General features: G+C 44.3%; 1 protein-coding gene across 3 annotated transcripts in view; it reads right to left on the reverse strand.

Moving 5' to 3' along the window:
* The window catches only part of NFAT (nuclear factor of activated T cells 3), a 61464-nt gene extending 45554 nt beyond the window's left edge, over positions 1-15910 (reverse strand). For 2 of the 3 annotated variants that reach the window (XM_089579617.1, XM_089579615.1), the window contains exons 1-5: positions 15713-15910; positions 11004-11096; positions 9314-9570; positions 6353-6663; positions 5990-6158 (exon numbers count right to left, since the gene is read on the reverse strand). In XM_089579617.1, coding sequence (XP_089435743.1) covers positions 5990-6158; positions 6353-6663; positions 9314-9570; positions 11004-11070 — 804 coding nt within the window. In that variant the 5' untranslated portion in view covers positions 11071-11096; positions 15713-15910. Of the gene's footprint in view, positions 1-5989; positions 6159-6352; positions 6664-9313; positions 9571-11003; positions 11097-15494; positions 15652-15712 lie in introns of those variants that run through there. The other variant, XM_089579616.1, reaches the window with a different exon arrangement.
* Between the last annotated feature and the right edge of the window lie 5848 nt (positions 15911-21758).

The raw sequence follows: 21758 nt of genomic DNA on the forward strand, positions 1-21758 counted from the left end.
GGCATAGCCATAAACACCAACAGCACTCAATCAAACTTACGGGCCAGATATAAATTTTTATCACTTGTAAATGAGTACCCATTATTTATTTTTCGTTTATCAGTTACCAATGGCTATAGGCCCACATAGGACAATCAAACTCCGAGCAATGGCTGAGAAGCTTGTTCCTCAATGCAGGCTCCCTTACTTCGATGAATGCTAGCACCCCTCTTTTGTTTGTTCTTCCTGCCCGGCACACAGGAAATGCGGTAACCCGAGCTGTATGCGCCTGTTCAGGCTGGCTGCAGCGGCGTCTTCCCACGCCTAGCCCCCTCCGCCAAAAGGGTAGCAGAGCGTCATGTCACACCAGATAGGTAAAAAGGGGGAGTGCACTGCCTAGATGTAGCTGGCTTTTTCTTCACTTGTTAGCTGCACATTGACTTTAAAAATGCACACAACAGCCTACTTCCAAAACTGCAGCCAAAAGAGCTGCCTCCATGGCGTGCATGGCAAAATTACTAATGAAAAGTAATTAAATTAAATTACTAACCACTTTCCTAGAAATCTTGTAAAAGTAATTAAATTACATTATAATTTACTGCTCTCAAAAAGTAATGACATTACATTACAATTACTTCTCAAAAGTAATAAAAGTTACTTTTAAATTACTTTTTAGTTTCAACGCATAAAAAGTTATGCATTGGCCATAGCACCTACAAAATTTTCAGATTTCTTTCTTTGCACAGCCACTCAGCTACAAAGTGGGCTTCGGAAGATTTGTCCCTCTTTAAAGAAAGGTAGCCATAGTCCATTGAACAGCTGCTTTGCTGGCGTAGATGAGGTCAACTTAATCACAAAATTTGTACAACTGCTCACATCACTCTTCAATCAGAAGTTCATTGTTCAATGTGTAATATGGTCCAATCCTCTTTATTCTGAAGAATTTGTCATCCGCGTAAACAGCGGGAGTGCACTGACTGCTCGTGCATGCTCAACCTCACAATAGCGCACCGGGGCACAGACAAGCTGCCTATTCTGCTGTTCAATTCACTCACTATAAACGCATGTTGGCGGACATAAATTGCATGTTGTGGCGACGTTGTCGCCTATGTTGCCCTTGAGTTAAAAATAGGGCTTCCAATCCGGCTACAGAAGCTACTTTTCTGGAAAACTAACAACCAAGTTTGTTAGATGTCAGTTGACACTTCTTGTCAGTGAGGCGACACGACAATATATATGAAGCAGTCTAGAGGGAAGCACTTGCTCAAGCACTTGCAGTGCGTCTGTGCAAAACGGTACGCCATGGTCATCATGGAGCTCTTCTGTTGATCCTGCGGCACGTCTATGTGTGCGACCATATGCAGTGCTGGAAGATACACAGCAGTCCTTATGGACTCTTCACCCAGGTGGTGCTGATGCTCACATGCACATCGCCTCTCACTCGCACGTGCCACTTCGCTGGAGTGCTGGCCACGTATTTTTCTTGTTTTCTAGACACTCAACCCTGCAAATGTGAGGCCAAAGCAAGGCCGATACAAGGAAGAGCACAAACTCATTACTCAACAAAATTAATTTTGCCGGTAATTAATTCTGCCATGAAATTACTGCTCCAAAGTGATTCATTACATTACTACATTACCAGCCCAGAAAAGTAATAAATTACATTACAAATTACCAAGAAAAGTAATTTAATTACGGCCATGTCTGATCCATGCTCATGCTGTGAAAGTGCACAGCTGCCACAGGGAATAGGTTGAAAGGGATATAAACAAAGGGAAGCAGTCTAGCATGTCTATGCAGCCTTACTGATAGGCTATGGACTTTCCGGTGTTTATTTGTGAGAAAAATTGACAGATGTTTCTTTGGCATTTAGTTCTTTTTCGAAAACCAGTGTTTTTTTTTGTCTAGTTGCATATGATGCAACCGCTAAAAGCAGTGGTTATTGGTAAAATGTGGTACAGAAGCAGACAGCACCAATTTTTTTACCACATTGTTATAAACCCTAAGTTCAGTTCATTGTACTGGTAGACTTGTTGACCTTCCTTATTCAAATGTATTAGGATAAATATTGTGTATAAATATCGCTTGAGTGTCCGGTTTAAACTCGAAACACGTAGAAATGTAAACCACATACGTAAACTTGCTGAACTACATACCCGAGATGCAAGCTACACAACAAGGTATGCGGAGACATGGATAGTCCCGACCCCACGGTTAAACTCGGGTAGAAAACGCCTGCAGTTCACTCTTCCGTCCCTGCTAAATGCATATATATATAATAATTTTGACCTTTTCAGTTCGTCAAACAGGTCTTTGCGTGCTTTGTATGCTAGCATGTAGGATTTTTGTTTTGTGTTTTTTTTTTCTCTTTTTTTTCTTTGCTGCCATTACCTGTGTCTACCCAATGTGAATATTGTGTCAATATTGTATAATGTTCTTTCGTTTTCTCTTGTACCTGCTCATTATTGTATACTTGTTATCACGCTTTGCAACTGCCTTTTGTATTAAAAGCCTTGCTGTCAAGCTGCTGCCAAGTGAAAGGGGGCTGCGGGCTTAGTCAAGCTGTCTCTCAGCTTTTTCTGCGCCTCCGCTGTCTGTATCTTTACAAGGCAGAAATAAAGAATTTGAATTTGAATATGATCATGTTGTCGTGAGCACCCAACTTCAAAAATGCACATTGAACATTAGTACTTGAGGTCTGAAAAGACACTCGGGTCAATACAGGCTTGTTACACTTATGTAGTTCCCAGAACTGAGTGACAACGTCAGCATTGATCCTATACAGCGCAAGTTTGCTACCCTGGCTGAAGCTTCTACAGGTTGCATTTATCTAGTACTAAGAGTCTGCAAAATCCATCTCCTTACTCTGTTTTCACAAGGGTCCATAATTTAGACACTGATCTAAGGGAACAAGCAACTTATCTGATCACCTTGTAGAAAGCTATAAAAGTGCTGCCAGCTGCAATCACAAGTCCTCATCTACCATTGTTATAAGGCTATCCAAGTTTCAGGGGCCTTCAGCTGGTGGCTGATTTTACTTGTTTCACACTATGAAGAGGACATCTCTTGCACACAGGGTTTTCCTCTGACTTTAAAAGTCTTCATAACCTCGAGTAATGAGGAATGATGTCTCTTATAGAACAAGCCATTTTCACAAGTTTTCGTCAATACTCTAGAGTTTAGGCAAGTAGTTTGAATTTCTGGCTCTCTCTCAATAGAGTCAGCGCTCTTGAGAAAATGCAAAATTTGGCACCAATGCGTCACGACATCGGCGAGAGCCAGATAGAAAAACCATCATGAGCAGCTCACTGCAGAGGAGCTATTTCATTCAAAAATTAAGAAAATGATCGAGAACATCTTGTTTAATGCTGCAGTTCTTGGTAAATCTTGGTGAGAGACATGATCCAGTACCCTCCACCGATATAGCTAATCCTTTTTCCCATATGCTGAGCTGAATCCGAGCTTCCTTCAGCACAGATAAAAAAAAAAAAAAAAGATGTTCCATGTGTCTATTAGTAAAATGGCAAAAAATTCCAACAATCAAGTCGGCTGCACACTTAGGTGCTCGACCATGCCCACTGCACTCTTTCAAAAATGAAACAATCCACTGCGGTGATACTGTCATTGGTGTAAGTCCAAAATATTGACGGTACTGTTATAAGTGCCTCCTCAGCATTCCTGTGCTTTGGAAAGAAAAAGAGTAGAAAAGTTTGTTGACAAAAACAGTAGTCGACTAGCCTCAGCATGCTCAGAAACAGTAACAGATTCCATACTTTTTTTTTTTTTGTTTACTGGTGGATGTTTAACGATGTTCAGTTAAAACCAGAAAGTACGCTGCCCACTTATAGAGTAGGCCCCTCTTTACAATGGGCATCATGCAACATGTCCTGGACATGTTCAGCTTAACAGAGGTTCAGCTTAACACAAGGGCCAAAGACATCATGTCATGTGAAACATATACACAAAATTGATAAGCCAGGAACAAGACAACCACAAATGACGTGGTATGCGAGGTTTAACATCTTGAAACTGCACATGGGCTATGAAGAACAGCATAGTGAAGGGTTCTGGATTAATTTTGACCACCTAGGGTTTTTTTAATGTGCACCGAAAGGAGTATAAATGAAGGGAGTTTACATGAAAAAGCTTATTAAACACTTTAAAGTCTTGGAAATTTTATACAGCACTTGTAAGCAACCTTTACACTGCGAGATTTAGCTTTTTCTTTGACAAATACTCTACTGTCACATACCAGGACATCTGCCCAATGTTTGATAGCAGTCCTTAAGACCCTCATGCTCATAAAAACACTTATTGTATGAGCAGTATGTGTTGAACTACAGCCTGTCATATGCATAGCCACATGCAATTTACTGCCATTACTTTGCCAGGCTGGGAGAATATCTCTGCATACAAATGTGACCAATAAAGCTTTTGTGGTACGGCAAGAGTCCATGTTAAAAGTGTGCACAAACTGAAATGTTGACTTTAACTAGGTTCTGTTTATACTGAGTCTACAGGAAACTAAACAACAGTCCTTAAGTTGTTGAGCTAGTCCAGAATTGAGCCTGACAGAGTTCATCTTAAAAAGAGTCCACAGCATTTGCCTTTGTTGTGAAGCGTTTCACTTTATCATACACATGGGCACAATATCTGCTCAATAGAGTGATAGAAATCTGCCTTAAAAATAAGAGCCTTAGATGACTTTACACAACATAGCTACAAATCCACATCAGATAATTTGTTTACTTAGAATGCACGCTTAAAGGAACCCTGAAATGATTTGGACGACCACATTTTAAAGCAATAACTTAGAGAAGGGTGCTGTTATAAGCGTTCGAGCTGAGTTTAAGAGCCCTGCATGAGTTGTGTAATTTACAATTAATTTTTTTAAAAACTGTGGCCTTCAGCCAACTAAGGTATTTTCAGCCACCCCTAGCCTCATGATGTCACTGGGTGCCAAGATCCGCTCGACAAGCCCTGCCATTAGACTTGCTTGAGCAACACTGCGATTAATTTCTATAACTTTTCAAATGCAGCTGAGTAATGAAGGTCTATTTAAGTATGTTCCCTTATTTATTGTTTCAACAAAACTTCAAAATATGCATGAAGGCATGACACAAATGTGTATCATATTAAGCTAATGCAGCATTTCAGACGAGAGCGTAATTTGCCTGCATGCAAAGCTGTGCAGTATACTCCCACAGTCTAGTGCATTTCCGACCCTCAATGAACCACTTTTGCTCCACTGCGGACTGCAAAGCCAGTATACAGGGCAAGCCAGGTGAACCAGAGCTTTCTTGGTTTGCAAGGAGGGGCAAGTAGCGATGAGGCTAATGCTGCTATAAACACCTCTATGCTAATACAGTGCAGCAGCGCTTCTAGAGCTGTACACATTTTGTGGACCCCTGTCTAACAAAAACTGTTCCAGGGTCCCCTAAAAGTACAAATTTGTTAGAATGTTATTACGTCGCGCATGGTCCGCCTGTATTAGATTGAAAAATACTAACAAAGCACTGAGCTTCCATGCGCAAACAAAAAGAAAATTTTGTCATAGATTATCCCATTTATTTCAATGATTATGCTGCAGAGCTCCGAAGACTTATCCAAACATACTTATATGCATCCCACACACATACCATACTTATCCAAACACACTGTACAGAAATATACACGGTGTATCAAAATTTCCCAGGCCACAGGGTCTGCTTTTTAGCAGTATAATCTGGCACTCAAGATTCCTATGAAGCTACTATGGTTCTCAGAGGTGAGAATGACATTTATCCTACCCTCCACAGAGATTCTGAGGTTTGGTGGTGTCGTAAATGCCCTACTACATGGCTTAATTAAAAGCAGACCCTGTGGCCCGGGAACTTTTATTCACCCTGCAGAAGCCATGAATGGTTTCACAGGAATTCGCACAGTTTGTATAGACAAAGCACCAACTGTGCCTTGCATAACTGGCCGTAATAGAACATTTTCTGTAACTGCGTCCATAGATAGCACTGACCTGGTTGACTCTCCTAGCAATGCCGCCCTTGGTCACCATTGAAACAGGTGGAGCAAAAAGACCTGGAGAGCGGTTTGAGCTGGAGTCTGCTGAAAGGAGGCTCTTGGCAACTCCACAAATACTTGCAGGAGTACAGTGTTGCTCCTGAGGCGAGGCTTGTGTCACCTCCCTGGGAACGAGACGAGAAAGACTTGACAAAACAAAAAAGAAAAAAAAAAGCCCAAAATTCAGAAAAAGCACATGGGCGAAGACAAAACTTTCGTTGGCAATCTACCCAAGCTAATGCAGCTGATAAGGTAAATGATGGCAATGCCACATTTTAGCCTCAAATCTCTAATGACTCCATGCTGTTTGACAACTTACTTGATGAGTGCCCGCAGAGCAGTCTGCAAATTGTGAAAATCTGGACCCGCACGCGACGCCAGCTGCGTCTCGGAAGGCTGCGGGGCATCTCCCAGTGTGGCCTCCTCTGAGACTGCCAAAGGCGAGGCCCCCGCCAGTGCCCTGCAGGGCGACTGGGGTGGCGGGCTGCCACTGGCCCGGCTGGATGAGGGACTGCCTGAGCAGGCGGGGCTGCCCCCCAGGGCCCCCAGCCATGACTGCTCCTCTTTCACCGACATGTGCAGCATGCGCACCAGCATCGAGTTGGGCTCCTGCAGCAGACTGCCACTGTCCTGCAATGCAAAGGCGCACACCACTTCAGCTCACATCTGGAGACGGCCCCGACCCTATACGGCATCTGCTGGGCTGCCATTTCACTGCTGAGAAACTTGCGGCATCTCTCACCATAGACTGACATCAGGACAGATGAAAATGTTTGGTTTTGGTTTTAAGGGGTTTAACATCCCAAAGTGACTCAGGTTATAAGGGATGCCATAGTGGAGGGCTCCAGATAATTTCGACCATCTGGAGTTCATTAACGTGCACTGACATCACACAGTACACGGGCCTTTAGCATTTCGCCTCCATCGAAATGCTAGCGCAACAGGTTCGATCCCGGCTACGGATCCCGGCTCCCAGTTCGGTCCCGGCTGGTTCGATCTGGGTCAGCAGTCGAACACCCGAAACCACTGAGCCACTGCAGCGGCTAGGTGAAAATGTGATCCTGAAACTATCAATCTGTGCCATATGAAGACCACAGAGCACAACTGACGAGTGTACTGATGGCTTGTAGGTGGAGGAAAAAATGTGCTGTCACAGGGCCTGACATTATATGTGAATTGACGCACTCCAGCAAGTTTTTTTAAGTATCAAAACAAAAGACAACTGGGCTAATTTGCATGGATTTATAAGTGGATGGTACAGCTGCTGGTGGCAGGCACATGCTTAAATTGTTTTTTTCTTTACCAGATAACAGTTCCACATGTCAACACATTTACTTCACTTCATAATTATATGAAGTGAAACACAGCATCTCAGTACATCATCAAACGATAGAAAAGGGATCTAACTGCTTAAAAGTCTGTTTCTGATCATCCCAAGCTCTGCCATATCTTCGCAAGTCAAATTCCATGTAGTTCAACAAAGGTTTCAGCGGCTTTCAATATGTTTCATACTACGACTTCATCCAGTGTTTTGATCAATGCTATCCTTAGTTATAATTACTTTGTCATGTACACTACCATCAGTATACACGGCCTTTTATGTCCAGAGTAGACGTTTCTTCCTGCCTTCATGTTTTCAATGTGAAACAAAAAAATCAACAAAAAATCCACATTTTTATTTGTTCTTTTGAACACTCACTCTAATTTATGTGGTTTGTGATGCGGTTTCTATGGACGGCAGAGAGATGCCAAAATGCCAAAACTATAGCGCCCGAGTGGTTCAGTGTGTGCCTGTTTTTGTCAGTTCCAGCTCTTGGTAATGACCACCCTTTTTTCCAGTTTTGGTTTGGAAAATGACAGTTTTTGCTAGGATTCCGGACGCACTTGCTTCTAATATGAACGCAATCTTTTGCTTTTAGTACTCTCTACTGACGTACTACTTCTTAGAAAAAAAAGTCCTTTCACGGAACGAAAAATTTCATCGCAGCTGGCCTGTAAGAAATAGGCCATAGGGAATCAGTTTTTTTGGACGTGACAGAAATTTGATTTAACCTGACTTGGCAAAATCTTCTCAAGGCACAAAAATAAAGTTCAGAAAATTAAAGGGCCCCAAGAATGAGGCAACGTGTACCGCGACGAGAAAATTAAACCTATAAAAATCAAGGGTTCTCAAACAGGGTTATCTGGAACCTTTGGGTTCCTTGGACTGCTTTTTGGTTTCCCAGTGCACCTAAATCTATGCATGCATCGCTACCTTCCATTTTTCCATATTTATCTTGGTACTAATCATACTGTAATGTTCACAGCACATGGTTTCCCTATACATAATTTGGTAATTTTATGGCTCCTCTATGCCTGCACACTCTTTTTTTACATCCCCATTAAGCAGGTAAGGATGGAAGCCAAGACACACAAGGTTCGACAGCATTTTTTGAAAGCTGTTGGTGTTCCCCAAGGAGAAAAAGACTGAGAGCACCTGCTATAAAAGAATACAATTGTGTACAATGCGCTAACACGCGTCGCATGATCAGGCAATCATGCAACTACATGTAGCACTTTGTCACACAATACCAAACACTTCCATTCACCAGTGGGCTAAGTTGAAAAGGAAAATTGCTGAAAAATAAAAAGAAGAGAATATAAAAGAAAGTGCAAGTAAATTGGGTGCCCTGTAATCAGCAAGCAGAGGTGCAGAACCATTAGCTTAAATAGACCCCAGAGTACAGTAAGCCCTACAGTAGAGCAAAATGCTGGTTTGGTTTGATCTGCTTGGCGTCACAAACTTTCACTGCAAAGAATTTGCAAAACGGAGAGCCACAATCAGTGAGCGAAAGATTCAATGCACAACCATAGATGCAAACCATCAACTAGCTATTCAAGGCACACATAATGCCAATGCAGACAACACAGACATTTTGTATGGTTTTGGGCAATGACGATGTCGCTATTTACTCGCCGTCAACCAATTTCAGCGAAAATGAAGTGGTTCTGCTACAGACTTAGGGCACCTGCACATAGCACACCAGTTCAGTGGGAAGCTCCACCAAAAGTATGTGACCAATCATTCCCAGTAGTAACTTCATCTCACATATGTTTGCTACATTTATTTGTGTAGTGAATTTCGCGGTCATATTTGCAAACTGTGTTCTGACATATTGAAAAAACTACTTGGTTGTTAGGGCCTTTGTGCCTTGTCCTTCATCTATTTAGTATGGCAGCCCATTTCATAAGTTTTCTACAGTGCGAATCTGTTTTTCCCTACAAAGTAAACACTGCATACCTGGGCAATGTCTCGTACTGTAGATGACACAGAATCCTCATGCTGGTTGGTTGTGTCCAAGGTGCAGTCAAGTGTGCTGAGATTAGACTCCATTCTGTGGTTCTGCTCGCACAGGGCACTCGCAAGCTCACTCAGTTCGGAATACGGCAAATCTCGATAGGAAGACACGGGATCGTGGTTCACTCGCTGCCCAGACCGAAGGCCATAGCGTTCTTCCTTTGCTTCTGAAGATGCTGGGCCTAGTGGCACCAATGAACCTGCACACAATGGCAGTGATTGAGAGAGAGTACAAAGAAAGAGAGAGAAAAAAAATAATCCCTAGCATAAGCCCCAGGAGGAAATATGTGACACCATTAGAAAAAAAAAAAAAGGTAGTAAAAGTGAAATGAACAACAAAGCATTCCGTCCCTTTTTAAAAGCTATGCCTGTTATTGACATCGTTAAATTTTAGTGCCAGCATGTTGTTAAAAAAATATGTATATAGATTATGACCAAGCGCACAACAAAACTACAGCTTACACTAATTTTTTAGCCATCCGGGTAACATAACAGCTGCACAGTTATGCCTCACAACTTGGAAGGACTCTAAAACACTTTTGAAATGATGATGACCATACATTCGGTGAAATATTAATGTCCTGTGGATACAGATGCAAAAAGAACTAACAGAAATTGGAGCATCTGAACAAGACTTATTCAAAAGAAAATTAAAAGTACAAGCAAACAAAAATGTTGCTCTCAACTCAGTTTCTGCAGGGTTTCCAGCAGATACAACTGAACAGCCTATCTGGAACAACACAGAGGTTGCATGCTCTGGCTGCCTTCTCACAGCAATACATATGTGTGCAAGAGGACAGCATTATTTTCATAGTTACAACCACATGAGTTGCACCATGATGCTTCACTATTGCATTAAGTGAACTGCGTTGGCCTGTCCAACCTGGAGCACAAGATTCCATGAAGCAGCAAAGCCCTGGCTATCAATTTTTTTTTTTTTTCAAAGATACAACTGGGCAAAATGAGGGCTGTGCTTTGCTGCTGTCTAGCCTGCCATGCGACAATGAAAGCAGCGGCAGTTCAGTTTCTGCATGTGGACTACAGACTGTTGTTTTGTAGCACAGAAAGCTATGCTGTGTAGACTGCACTCATTCTTATGGATACGTACGCGCGAGTTAACCTCTGTGACAGATGCTGGAAACTGCATTTGTCATGCTGCATCTGCTGCCCGACAAGTCACATCGCACTGTCCCTGCTCCTTCTTTGCTTCAAGAAATTTGTCCATGTAGAATGTGTTGTTGGGCTAGTTGGTTCAATACTTCAGACATGGTAGTTGCGCGAAACACACACACACACACACACACACACACAAGACAGGGCTCATCCCGTGCCCTGTCTTGTGTGTGTGTGTGTGTTTCGCGCAACTACCATGTCTGAAGTATGAAATTTGTCCATGACTACATGTAAGTCTACATACCAATCTACCAACTGAATGCTTGTACATTACACACTTCTAGTTCCAGTTTCAAGGCTATTTTGTGCAACAAGTCGCCAAGTAACTTTGGTTTAAATGATGCCTGCAAAACATCTCCCCTTCCCTATGATACCAACTCCTGAAAGACAGAACAGTAGCACAAGACACAAGCTCCGAGGGCAAATAAACTAACTGACCTAAACCAAGGATGGTGCTCACCTTTTGAGATATAGCCTGATGACAGGTTACTGGTGTCGGCCTGGGGGCGATTGGTGATCTTGCCCATGTCGACATTTGGAGATGCTCAGAGTGCTGTGTATAGCAAAAAAAGAAAGAGGTGGTCAGAGGAGACAGGGGCAGAAGTAAGGCAAACGAACTAATAAAGTGTACCGATTTCGCAAACTCAAAGTTTAATGTCACAAAAGTAACTCTGCAGTACAGGCAAGGAGCTCAAGAAGGAAGAACGTGGGCAATCAATTTACGCCACCCCTCTCAGCTAATGTGCAATGACATGCCTTCCAAGTGCATCATAAATTCAAAGATACTCAGTGAATGAGAGCACCTGCGTGTCTGGAAGCACAGAAATCATAAAGAGAGGTTTAAGGGCCGGAAAGCAGTCTCATCTATAGAGACAGTGGCTTGTAGTAAACACATTCCTACAAATGTAGTACCCACACATCACATGAATTTACCAAAGAAAAAGTTCAAGAAAACAACAAACAGGTGCCAGGACCACTTAAGAAGAGCTCACAATGTCTAAAAATGGTATTTGCCTTTTATAACATTGAAGCCATACCTGTAAGCAATTTAATATTTACATGTAGGTTTAGCAATCATCCGTACAATGCCACTTGATATCATCAAAGCCGAGAGAAACCCCATAACCTAGCTGCACACCTCTTGCTGGGTGCTTCTCTTTTAAACATTAATTACCAACCACCCTGTATGCACGGATGCCAGAGCTACTCACAAAACACGAGTTACAAGGGAGCACCCTGTGCTTTCCAAGCCCATACAACGGCTCAGGCAAAGCACTCACAGAAGAGCCATTCAGGCTGTAGCAAGAACGATAAAAGGTTCACTCCCCTAATTATTTCCCTTGGCAGTACGCACGAGAGAGGCAGATAAGCAGAACGACTCTGTCTAGCCGCTCAAAGAGAAGACGTCACTTATGTAAACAAGCGCCCGATCTGCAGCAGCATCCCCCAGCTGTGCCTGGCAACAGAAAAGCTGAGTCCAGTCGACTCCAGCTTGTTTACTAGTGGGTTCTTATCTGGACCAGTGAGAAAACAAAAACACTACAGGAAAGACATTGCCGTGACAATGAACTCTTGGCAGCAGCGCACACTGGTTGCCCCTATGCCCAGGCAGCCACACTTGTACTTTGCACACCAAAGTTTGGCAAAGAGTGAGATACCACTGGATGAAGCCTATCTGACTGCAAGGCCCGAGGAGAGGAAAGCCCCCCTGTGCTAACATTGCTAAAGCACTTTCAGACTGGAGAGCAGTCTTGACATATCCACAAGATGAGGGCCTACCGAGATGACAGGGCAATGGGAAAGCCACAAATTTGATGAACCTAAAAGTTACGGGCCTCACTGGGCTTTGAAGCAACTACTGAAAAAGAAGCTCTAAATTTTATAGAGAAAGCAGTTGCTTTCAACTCACGGAAGTTGCATGTTTCACTATTACGTCCTGCTCAAAAGACTATGTAGCATAAGCTCTAGCCACATGCACGATAGAAACATGATCACTTTCAGCAGACCAACTCGCAAAATACGCAGGCTGAGTTTTTAACAACAATTTCAATACAAAGAAAAACATTGGCCACTAAAAAAAAAATGCATCTCACTGCTGACAAGTTCGATAACAAATAAAATCTGCACTACCAAGCAAAACTCTCATGAGACAAGCATTCATCCCATGCTTTGTGCTTCACGCTAAAATACATGAGCACAATGTACTATCTGCTGCAAAAGTTCATAATCCACCACGCCATTCGGATGAATGGAACGGTGGATAGTTAACTTTTGCAACAGACAGCAAAGTGAATTCCACAGTTTCTCATTAAAAAAAAAATAATAATAATGAAACCTCTCTCCAACTGACCACAGACAAACTGATCTGTACATATTAGCAATATGCTAATTCCCACTAGAGTTCAACAAGCAAGCAAAAATTGTAATTAGCACTACTGGCTACATTTAACATCATGTGAAGTTGTAGCCATTAGAAAATGTAGGTGACATGCTAGAGCCACAGTGGAGAAGAAATACAAAGAAATCTTTCAAAAGAAAGCTGGCACATTTAAAATGAATAATTGCTTGGTTCTACAGCTGCACTTTCAGAAGAAAATTGCATTCACCCTCGTGACCACTACCTTTGACCAGGTTTTCTATTGCTGAAATGCTAAAAGCTTTGACAGCCATGTTGCTGCCACAAACAAGACTGTCCTGAAGCCTTAGGCTAACTGACAACACCCCAGCTGCCACAGCTCAAGCACCCCAACTATGTGCACTGGCATCTGGACGTCACGACTGTGTTCCCAGACGGCAGCATCACTTCGTTGGTAAGGATAAAAGAAACAGGACTCCAAAGATAGCCACCCTCCTTTATCAGCACAGGCTTCCAAGCACATGATGTGGCACCGCAGACAAGATTACAATGATGGGCCAAAAGACAAACAACAAAATCAGCGGAGACCTCCACCACACTGGGCGCTCGTTCCTAGTGCGGCCAATGACACTATCCGGAAGCACGTCTGCAGCTGTTGCTGCAGGCACCGAGTAATGCAGATCATGAGGAAAATAAATGACAAAAAGTGCTGCACGTGCAGCCATACACCCTTCCCGAACTAAAAAATGCAGTGCGTGGAGATATTGGGAAACTGAGAAATTTTTGCAACTGTGGACTTAAAGGAACAAAATTGTATGTATTAGCTGCTGCATTCAGTTTTTTCAAAATTCACACTTTTACCATCAAGAAATGACACACTATCAAACTCAGCTTTGCATGTGCAAGAAATAGAAGCTGAATGCATGTGAGGAACGGTAAAGCAATCCTTGCATGTACAAATATTTCATGAAAGGGATGAGGACAAACAAAAGAACACACATGACATGCATGGTGCACATGTGTTTCTGTCATTTTGAATGATTTGTGTTCCTTCATTTGCCCTTGTCTATTTTGTGCAGGACACATTTCAAGAATGAACCAAACAGAGAAGAGCAAAGTAATTAACTCTTCACACATTCTATAAATGAATATCACCCATGATAATACTGCCAGAAAAGCTACGCAAACTGATAGTAAGCAGAATACCATTGTTGTTTTTTATAATTATAAAAAAAAAAAAACAAGATGATATAATAAATCAGCTGATTACTTCTAATAAGTTCAGTCATGTGGTTTTCACCGTTTTATGACTGTGGCCAAAAGTAACCAAATTTTAAGCTGGAAAGCTGGCTAGTGCCCCATTACAGTCACAACAGAGTTCATGACATGTGCAAGCATACAACAAAAACAGTCATGAGGCAGCCACTGTGCACCTTGCATAGCAAAGTCATTATAATGTAAACAAGAGGTGTGACATATCGCACGCGGAACCAAAGTCTAGGACCATCCAAACGAAATGCCAGCTAGCAAGGAAAACAAAATCCGCACAAGCAAAGAAAGCTCTAGATTTGGAGAAGCCAAAAGCAAATTTTGGGAAGAATGGACCGTAAGTGCGAGATAGGATTGCACATAACAACGGCAGCAAGAAAGCTCGCAAGAGAACTTTACGAGCTTGTTAACAACTGCCTCAAGTTGACGTTTCTCGACTTGTAAGCAGGCACGGGCAGTTCCAAAGCGCCCGAAGCGCGCAGTGCAGCTGCGGGGGCTCTTCACCTCGTATCGCTTTATTGCGGACGGTTGTTGCCCTCCTGATATTCTGACATAACGTGAACCATCAAAAGACTGCTCTGCAGGCGCACTTTCGCCCTCGTTGCGAAGAGTGGCTTATCCCCCTTCTCGAAAACACCTTCCCGATCCAAGAATACAAAGAAAGATGCGCAGAAAACAGGACGTCGAACATCCATCGGAAGCTCCAAGGCGGCGGACGTAATAAGAAACACGTTCGATCGCCGGGTTTCCTATTTGTGAGCCAAGACACAAGAAGCCAGGATGATAGGGCAACACGACGCGTCAACAAGCACCGTTTGACTAGACTTCCTATTCAGTTGAACAGTGGTAAAAAAAAACCAATTTTGGAGCTGGACACTTAAGTAGTCAGCACTTATCGCCGATAACAACACATACCACGAGATTAAAATACATGATGAAAGAGTAAAAGGGGATAATGTCTAACGCTGCTCCTGTTTTCCTTTTCTCTTGAGATCGCGGCCCGCATGTGCGATCAGTTCCGCAAGAACCAAGCCAGAAGAGCTCGGAGGGCCACCAGAAATAGCGGAACGCACTACGAACACGCAGAGAGAGAGAAAAAAAATAGAAAACATGGATAGCCAAATACACAAACAACCAAGCAGAAAAGAGAACACGGGCCGTCACAGCCACGACTCCTATTTTGAGGCAAGGAGGTAAAGGCATGCATCACTAGGCAAAAGGCATCGACGGACAAAACCTTTCGCCGTTTTCTGAAACCGACGTGAGGAATACTAGCGCACTACACGCACAATAACACGGGTGAACTCGAGCAGACGCAAACCTTACCACTTTTCGTAGAGGACCTGTGCAGACGTTCATCAGTGAAGCGAACAAGGCAGCATGCACGGCGATCCCATAAAACACTCAGACATTTGAGAGTGTGTGTTGCTTACTGCAACGCAGAAGAAGCAGGTAGCTTCAATCAAGTAGAAATATCTAGCATCAATATAGTTATTGCTGCTAGGCTGGACGCCATTATGGGTCAAGATCCCACAAACCCTCACCTCAAATCCACGCGAGCGACGCGCAGTTCCTTCCCTGATGTCGTCGTCTTCTCGATATCGTGACACAGTATTCCAAATTTCGGCTTTCATGTAATCAGGTTATGTAGGGCGATCGGAAACTCTAATATAAAAACAAAACCGCGCCGCCGCGCGGTAACAAACAGCAGGATTGAGGTTATGCAGCCGTCTGCCTGAAACTGCTTCTGCGCATGCGTCTTTCTCTCTCTGCGCGTTGCCCTTCCCTGCTCCGCACTTCTTTTTCTTTGCATTTTCCTCCTATCATGTCACGTGACTTGCTGCAGGCAAAGTCGCCGAAGTGCTTCGGGTGCAGGTTTGGCTGGGCGGCTTGGTCGCTGCTTCCGGATACACGTCGGAGGGGCGCTTCAAGCGGCAGGGCCGGCCTGGCCGCCTGATTATCTGGGCCCCGATTTCGGCGCTGCCTTGTACCCGGACGGGCGCAGGCTAGTTGGTCGCGCTCGAGACGGCGCTAGAGTGGGCCCGCCTGTCTCTCCTATTTGCTAGAAGGGTAGCAGAAAAAAGCAGGCGTTGGTGCGCCAGCCGCGTTCGTGAGTTGCGTTTTCGGCTCGCCTGTTTATATATTTTTAGTCTTAGTCTATCGTCGTTCTCCGGATTGGTTCAGCATAAAATTTGCACACATGCTTGTCATCCTGAGAAAAGCTGTTGCCTGGCTAAACTCACTGCAGTGCGTTGGTGGAAACCACAAACGCGAGGCCATGGCTTTCAGGCTTGTGCGGTTGGCCCGCGAGCGCGTGAGAATCGTCGCCTCGCACTCGCAGCTTTCTCTCCACAACAAGAAGTTGCAAGATCGATTATAGGTATTGCAGGCGGTGAACATTATAGGGCGAAATAATCCTCAGAACTCAAGCTAGGTTTCCGCAGACTCCCTCGTAACTCTTAAGTACGGTATAGTACAAAACTTCAGATCCAGGCTGGTGTATAAAAGTTGGTGAATGAACCAAGCAGCAGCATCTAGTTGGGAGCCTTGGAACAATGCGGCATACCGAAGCCCACAGTAGGCACCTGAACACCTTAGCACGATCTACCAAGGCTTAAAATAGTTCGTTTTGTGGGAGCCAGATGGCGGGACGTGTATCACCAATGCCAAATATGTGCGTTTACGACGTTGTTGGTAGTTAGGGTAGATAGGATGTTTGACCTTCCTTAGGCACAACGTTATAATTACATTACCCCTCTGCCGCCGTGGTTCAAAGCACGGTAGTATGGAAATACTGAGACTGCGGCGTTCACAGCCACTTCGTGTTAGGTGTGGCGGCTGTGCACTGATCGAATGTCGCGCGCTTTCAACTGCTCGGAAAGGTTGTTCTCACTTGTGTACTCTAACACTTACAAAAAGTTCAATTATTAGTCATACTTGCCTGGACACCCGTGGGTCACACCTTCAGCTGTTCCAATAATAATAATAATAATAATAATAATAATAATAATAATAATAATAATAATAATAATAATAATAATAAAACATCGGGAATTGCAATTGGAGCCAATTGTGTTTTCGACACCACTGGAACCCATTGGCCCCGCCGTGGTGGCTCAGTGGTTAAGGCGCTCGGCTGCTGACCCGAAAGACGCGGGTTCGATCCCGGCCGCGGCGGTTGAATTTCTTTGGAGGAGAAATTCGAGGCCCGTGTACTGTGCGACGTCAGTGCACATTAAAGAAGCCCAGGTGGTCGAAATTTCCGGAGCCCTTCACTACGGCGTCCCTCATAGCCTGAGTTGCTTCGGGACGTTAAACCCCAATAAACCAAACCCATTGGGTTTAAAACCAATTGGAGAATTGGTTTCTCATCCAATTGGTTCCAGTTGATTCCAGTAATGTAGAAAACAATTGGTTCTAATTGGAACCAAATGGGTTTTAACGCGACAGCGTTAAGCAGCCTGTGTCGCAGAAAAGTCGGCGTCGGAGTCATTTGTCGGCGTTGTCTTCGGCATCGTTGACCGTGAGCGAAAAATCCACGAAAAACCACAAAAAAGCAACCTTGGTGGGCCACCTAGGTCGCGTGTCCCTGTGGCGTCATCACCACCTGCCCACCGGATTGTGAGAAAACTGACCACCGTGCACGTGGCAGGTGGCAGTTAAATCAATGATTGGTAGCGAGAGTACCTGCACCAGGTGCGGTACGAGGGCTCCCAGGGATCTGTGAATGTAAACAGATAATGACCAATTCCGCATATATGGGCATTAACCTATTAATGCAATCGCGTCGTACCCCTAAGGCGGAGCTTAAGTGTCCCCTCCAGTTTTATTCTCCCAGGACTGCAGGAGGCGCTGTGCCCACATCTTTACATAGGAATTGAAATTATGAGAATTCCACGCTTTTAGGGAAGTGAAGCTAAACAGGCCTGCGCGTCACACAGAAAGAACACAAACACAGTCAATATATATGCACAGAACACGCCTTTGCTTAGACAACGAGAATGATTTCAGGATGCCCAAGTTAAGACGTTCTCAGGCTGTCTCAAACTAGTCTTCAAGCTGTCCAACTGGGATCCATTTGTCTGGCGCTGCGCATACTCAGGATGTCTTGAGGGTCATGTTTGGGGACTTCTTCAGTACTACTTCAGGATTTGTATCAAGGGCTCTTTTTTTCCATAGGAGTGCCGTATTCAAAGTTAATGTAAGACAAGCTAATCAGAATAAGCAAAGAAGCACAGCACGGGTTTACCATGACTAGGGCTGCAGAGAGGAGTTGAATTCTGCGGCCTGGATGCAAAAGATGAGTCACCCAAAAATCTTAGCAGTCCAACCCCACGAGAAGCATGTGCTGTGTAAGACCAGGTTCAAAAGAAAAAATATCGTAAGATATCTTCTCAAGGCCTGTAGTTTTTAGGGTCGCATTGGTTCCCTTCATTACAATTAATGTCACTATTGCACCCATATCTTTTAATAAGCCTGCAGTTTTTCAGTAATGAGATACAAGTGCGAGAGACTAAGCTGGTTTGATCTCATTTCAATTCCATAGTAGTGTCCTGCGATAGGACGATTGTAGGACATTTGAGCAATTGTCATCCTTGAGTCGTCCAGCAAAGTACAAACTGAGGACAACATTATGAGGACATTTAGTAATGATGCACTCAAAAGGTACTCAGAATGTCCTATTCAGGATGAGAACGTTCTGACCATTTGAGGACGTCCTTAGGACGTTTGGTGTTGTCTGGGATATGATGACTGATTCAGTTTGCTGTCTTTTTTTAGCAGACGCGCAAAAGACGTTTTTGCACGGATCACAACCTCCGGATTAGTGCGTAGAAGACGACGATGTGCGGGCAGTGCCGCGGGACGGAGCGCTTGCGCTAGGCAGATACTCGGCGGATACACGAGAGACGATTTTGCTAGGCTTTGAGCCGTCCGGGTTTGTGCTTTCGCACTAAAACAAAACAGGCACGCATTTATCACAGACCACAGCGCACGTAAAAGTTCGCCCCAAACGACATACCAGCGCAAAATCTGCTTGTATATGCCGGTTTCCAGTTCGTAGCCTGCCAGGTCGGCTATGCTCCGATATCACGTACACGAGTAACAATACGCGCGTCAAACAACTGTAGTACATACTGGCTGGTGCTGGGGAAGTATGAGTACTGAGGAACAATGCACAATTACATACATTAGATGGTAGAGCGCATCAACAACATAAAGGAAGCACGCGCCCACACAAGCATGCATACCACGAGCGCCGACTGCACGATCCGCAGTCAACTGGACAGCGCGTGCCGACAGATGGCGCCTGGTGTCAAAGGGGACGCTCTTCCAACTATCCATCCAGGAGCGCGCCAGCAGCCTAGCTGCGTCCGAGATTAGAGTCAGGAACGTAAAGCAAGATTGCATCATAGCCTTAGTTGTTTTTGTTCCGTTAAACTCAAGAACTCGTAAAGCAGCCAGTCAATGAACAAGAAGTAGAACGTGCTACAGATAATTTAAACCCAGGTAAGTCGCCTGGGCCTAGGCCTGGTGGCCTCAGCGCGGCCTTTTATAAACCATTCAACATAGAATCAGCATCACTCTTGTCCGCGGTATTCAACGAAACCTACGAATAACATGCATTGCCTGCATAATACGCATAGTCTCATACCATGCTCATATCGAAAACCGACCAAACAGAAAAATTCAGACACTATATCTTTCAGACGACTAGAAGGAATCTTGCCAAGATGTCCAACCCGTCTTGAAGACATCCTAAGCGAATCTTCAAACAGTTGTAAACGTTTGGAAAATGTCTTCGGCAAGACATCTAATTAATGACTTGCAAGATTTTTCTAGACACCTTTCAGACGTTCTGCAAATGTCCTCTAGCTCAGCAAATGATCCGCCTATTTGAGCTACAAGATGTTTTTAGAGGACGTTTCGTAGGTGACTCAAAGATACCTTCTAGACACCCACAAAAGTTCGTCAGACTTTTTGCATTCGTCAAGATAAGCCGCCTTATAGACATGACAGTTACTAAACGTTACTAAGACGGTTACTAAACGTTTATTATTCCGTCCCGTCTAGCTTTCTGTGTGTTGTCTGTTTCGGCGCTACAACCCTTTTCTGGAAACATGCACCAACTAGCCCCCCAACAAGTATTACTCTGTCTTGATAAGATATCTTGTCAGCTGCTTGCAAGAAATTTTTAGACACCTTATACACCTTTAGCAATCTTCTAGCTCAGCTAGTGCTCCCACAAGATATGTCGTCTCAATTGGCCAAGATTTCTTACGTACTGCTTAATAAAGGCCTCCACAGTCATCTTCGCAAGCACACGAAACCTTATACGACCAAGAAAGCTTGGTTCATCCTTACATACCCCACCCCAATGGCCTCTGCAATGTACATGGGGAGAACTGCCGATATAGAAAGTTACTGAAGGTATTTTCGTGTCTGTTATTTTATTCTTGATGCATTGGAATTAGTCTGATTTAAATGCGACGTTCTGTAAGTTGAAAGTATTGATTCATACCAGAGAAAAAAAATAAACTCAGAAATGAAAGCTATTTTATGGGCAGGCAACACACATTCTACACAAAAAGTCAAATAGAAACGTCTTGTAGACGTCTGTGAAAGATGTATCAATTTTTGCTAAAAATCTCTTAGGTTTTTGCGCCTTTGAGACGTATTGTGCTGAGTGACTGGCTAGGCAGTATACTTACAGTTAGGTAAACTGGGGAAAGTGCGTGGGGTTCTGGCACGGAGAACGGCCATTTACCCCAGGGGCTTTAGCTTATGTATCATGGGTAACAACCCCTGTAAAGTACCTAGGAGTGCCATTGGAAGTTTACCGTGATAAAGAGCTCTACCGGCAAAAGAAAGTGGAAGAAACGCAAGAAAAATTGCTGAGGCTCAGCTTGGCTAAGCCTGGGGAATGCGAAGCATATTAGTGGCTAGGCTTGGTAATACATGGCTTTCCTTGGTTGAATACTTGGTCATTTTAATACAACCACTAGAAGCCTTCGTCGTGGGGGAAGACAACGGCATGGCTACAGCGGAACGCCGACTAACCCCGAGACGCGCGTTGGGTGAGCGCCTGGATTGCCACGGAAACCGCGTCTGCCTGCCCGGTGGAGCGAGCGTTTCACCTACACCGAGTGTGAACGCGCGTTCGAAATGCGCGGGTGTGACGGCTAGGGGTCCCACGGCGACGGCGCGAGGTGGAGGCCGGCTCTCTCATCCGATGTCACGTGGTGTGACGTCACGGTGTCACGTGGCGTGACGGCTAGGGGTCCCACGGCGACGGCGCGAGGTGGAGGCCGGCTCTCTCATCCGATGTCACGTGGCGTGACGTCACGGTGTCACGTGGTGTGACGTCACGGTGTCACGTGGGGGTCCCACGGCGACGGCGTGAGTGGTAGCTCTAGCAGTATGCTTCGCATAAAAGCCCATAAACGGAAAAGCGCACATTTGTCTGTTTTCGCGAGAGCAATTGTGGTTAAGCTCTTTTTGACAAGCAAGCTCTGGTACGTGATGCAAGAACTGCATTCATCATTATCATTATCATCACCATCAGCCTGACTACGCCCACTGTAGGGCAAA

The sequence above is a fragment of the Amblyomma mixtum genome, chromosome 3, assembly GCF_055824585.1.
Source record: "Amblyomma mixtum isolate Tamu chromosome 3, ASM5582458v1, whole genome shotgun sequence".
NCBI classification, from domain to species: Eukaryota; Metazoa; Arthropoda; class Arachnida; order Ixodida; family Ixodidae; genus Amblyomma; species Amblyomma mixtum.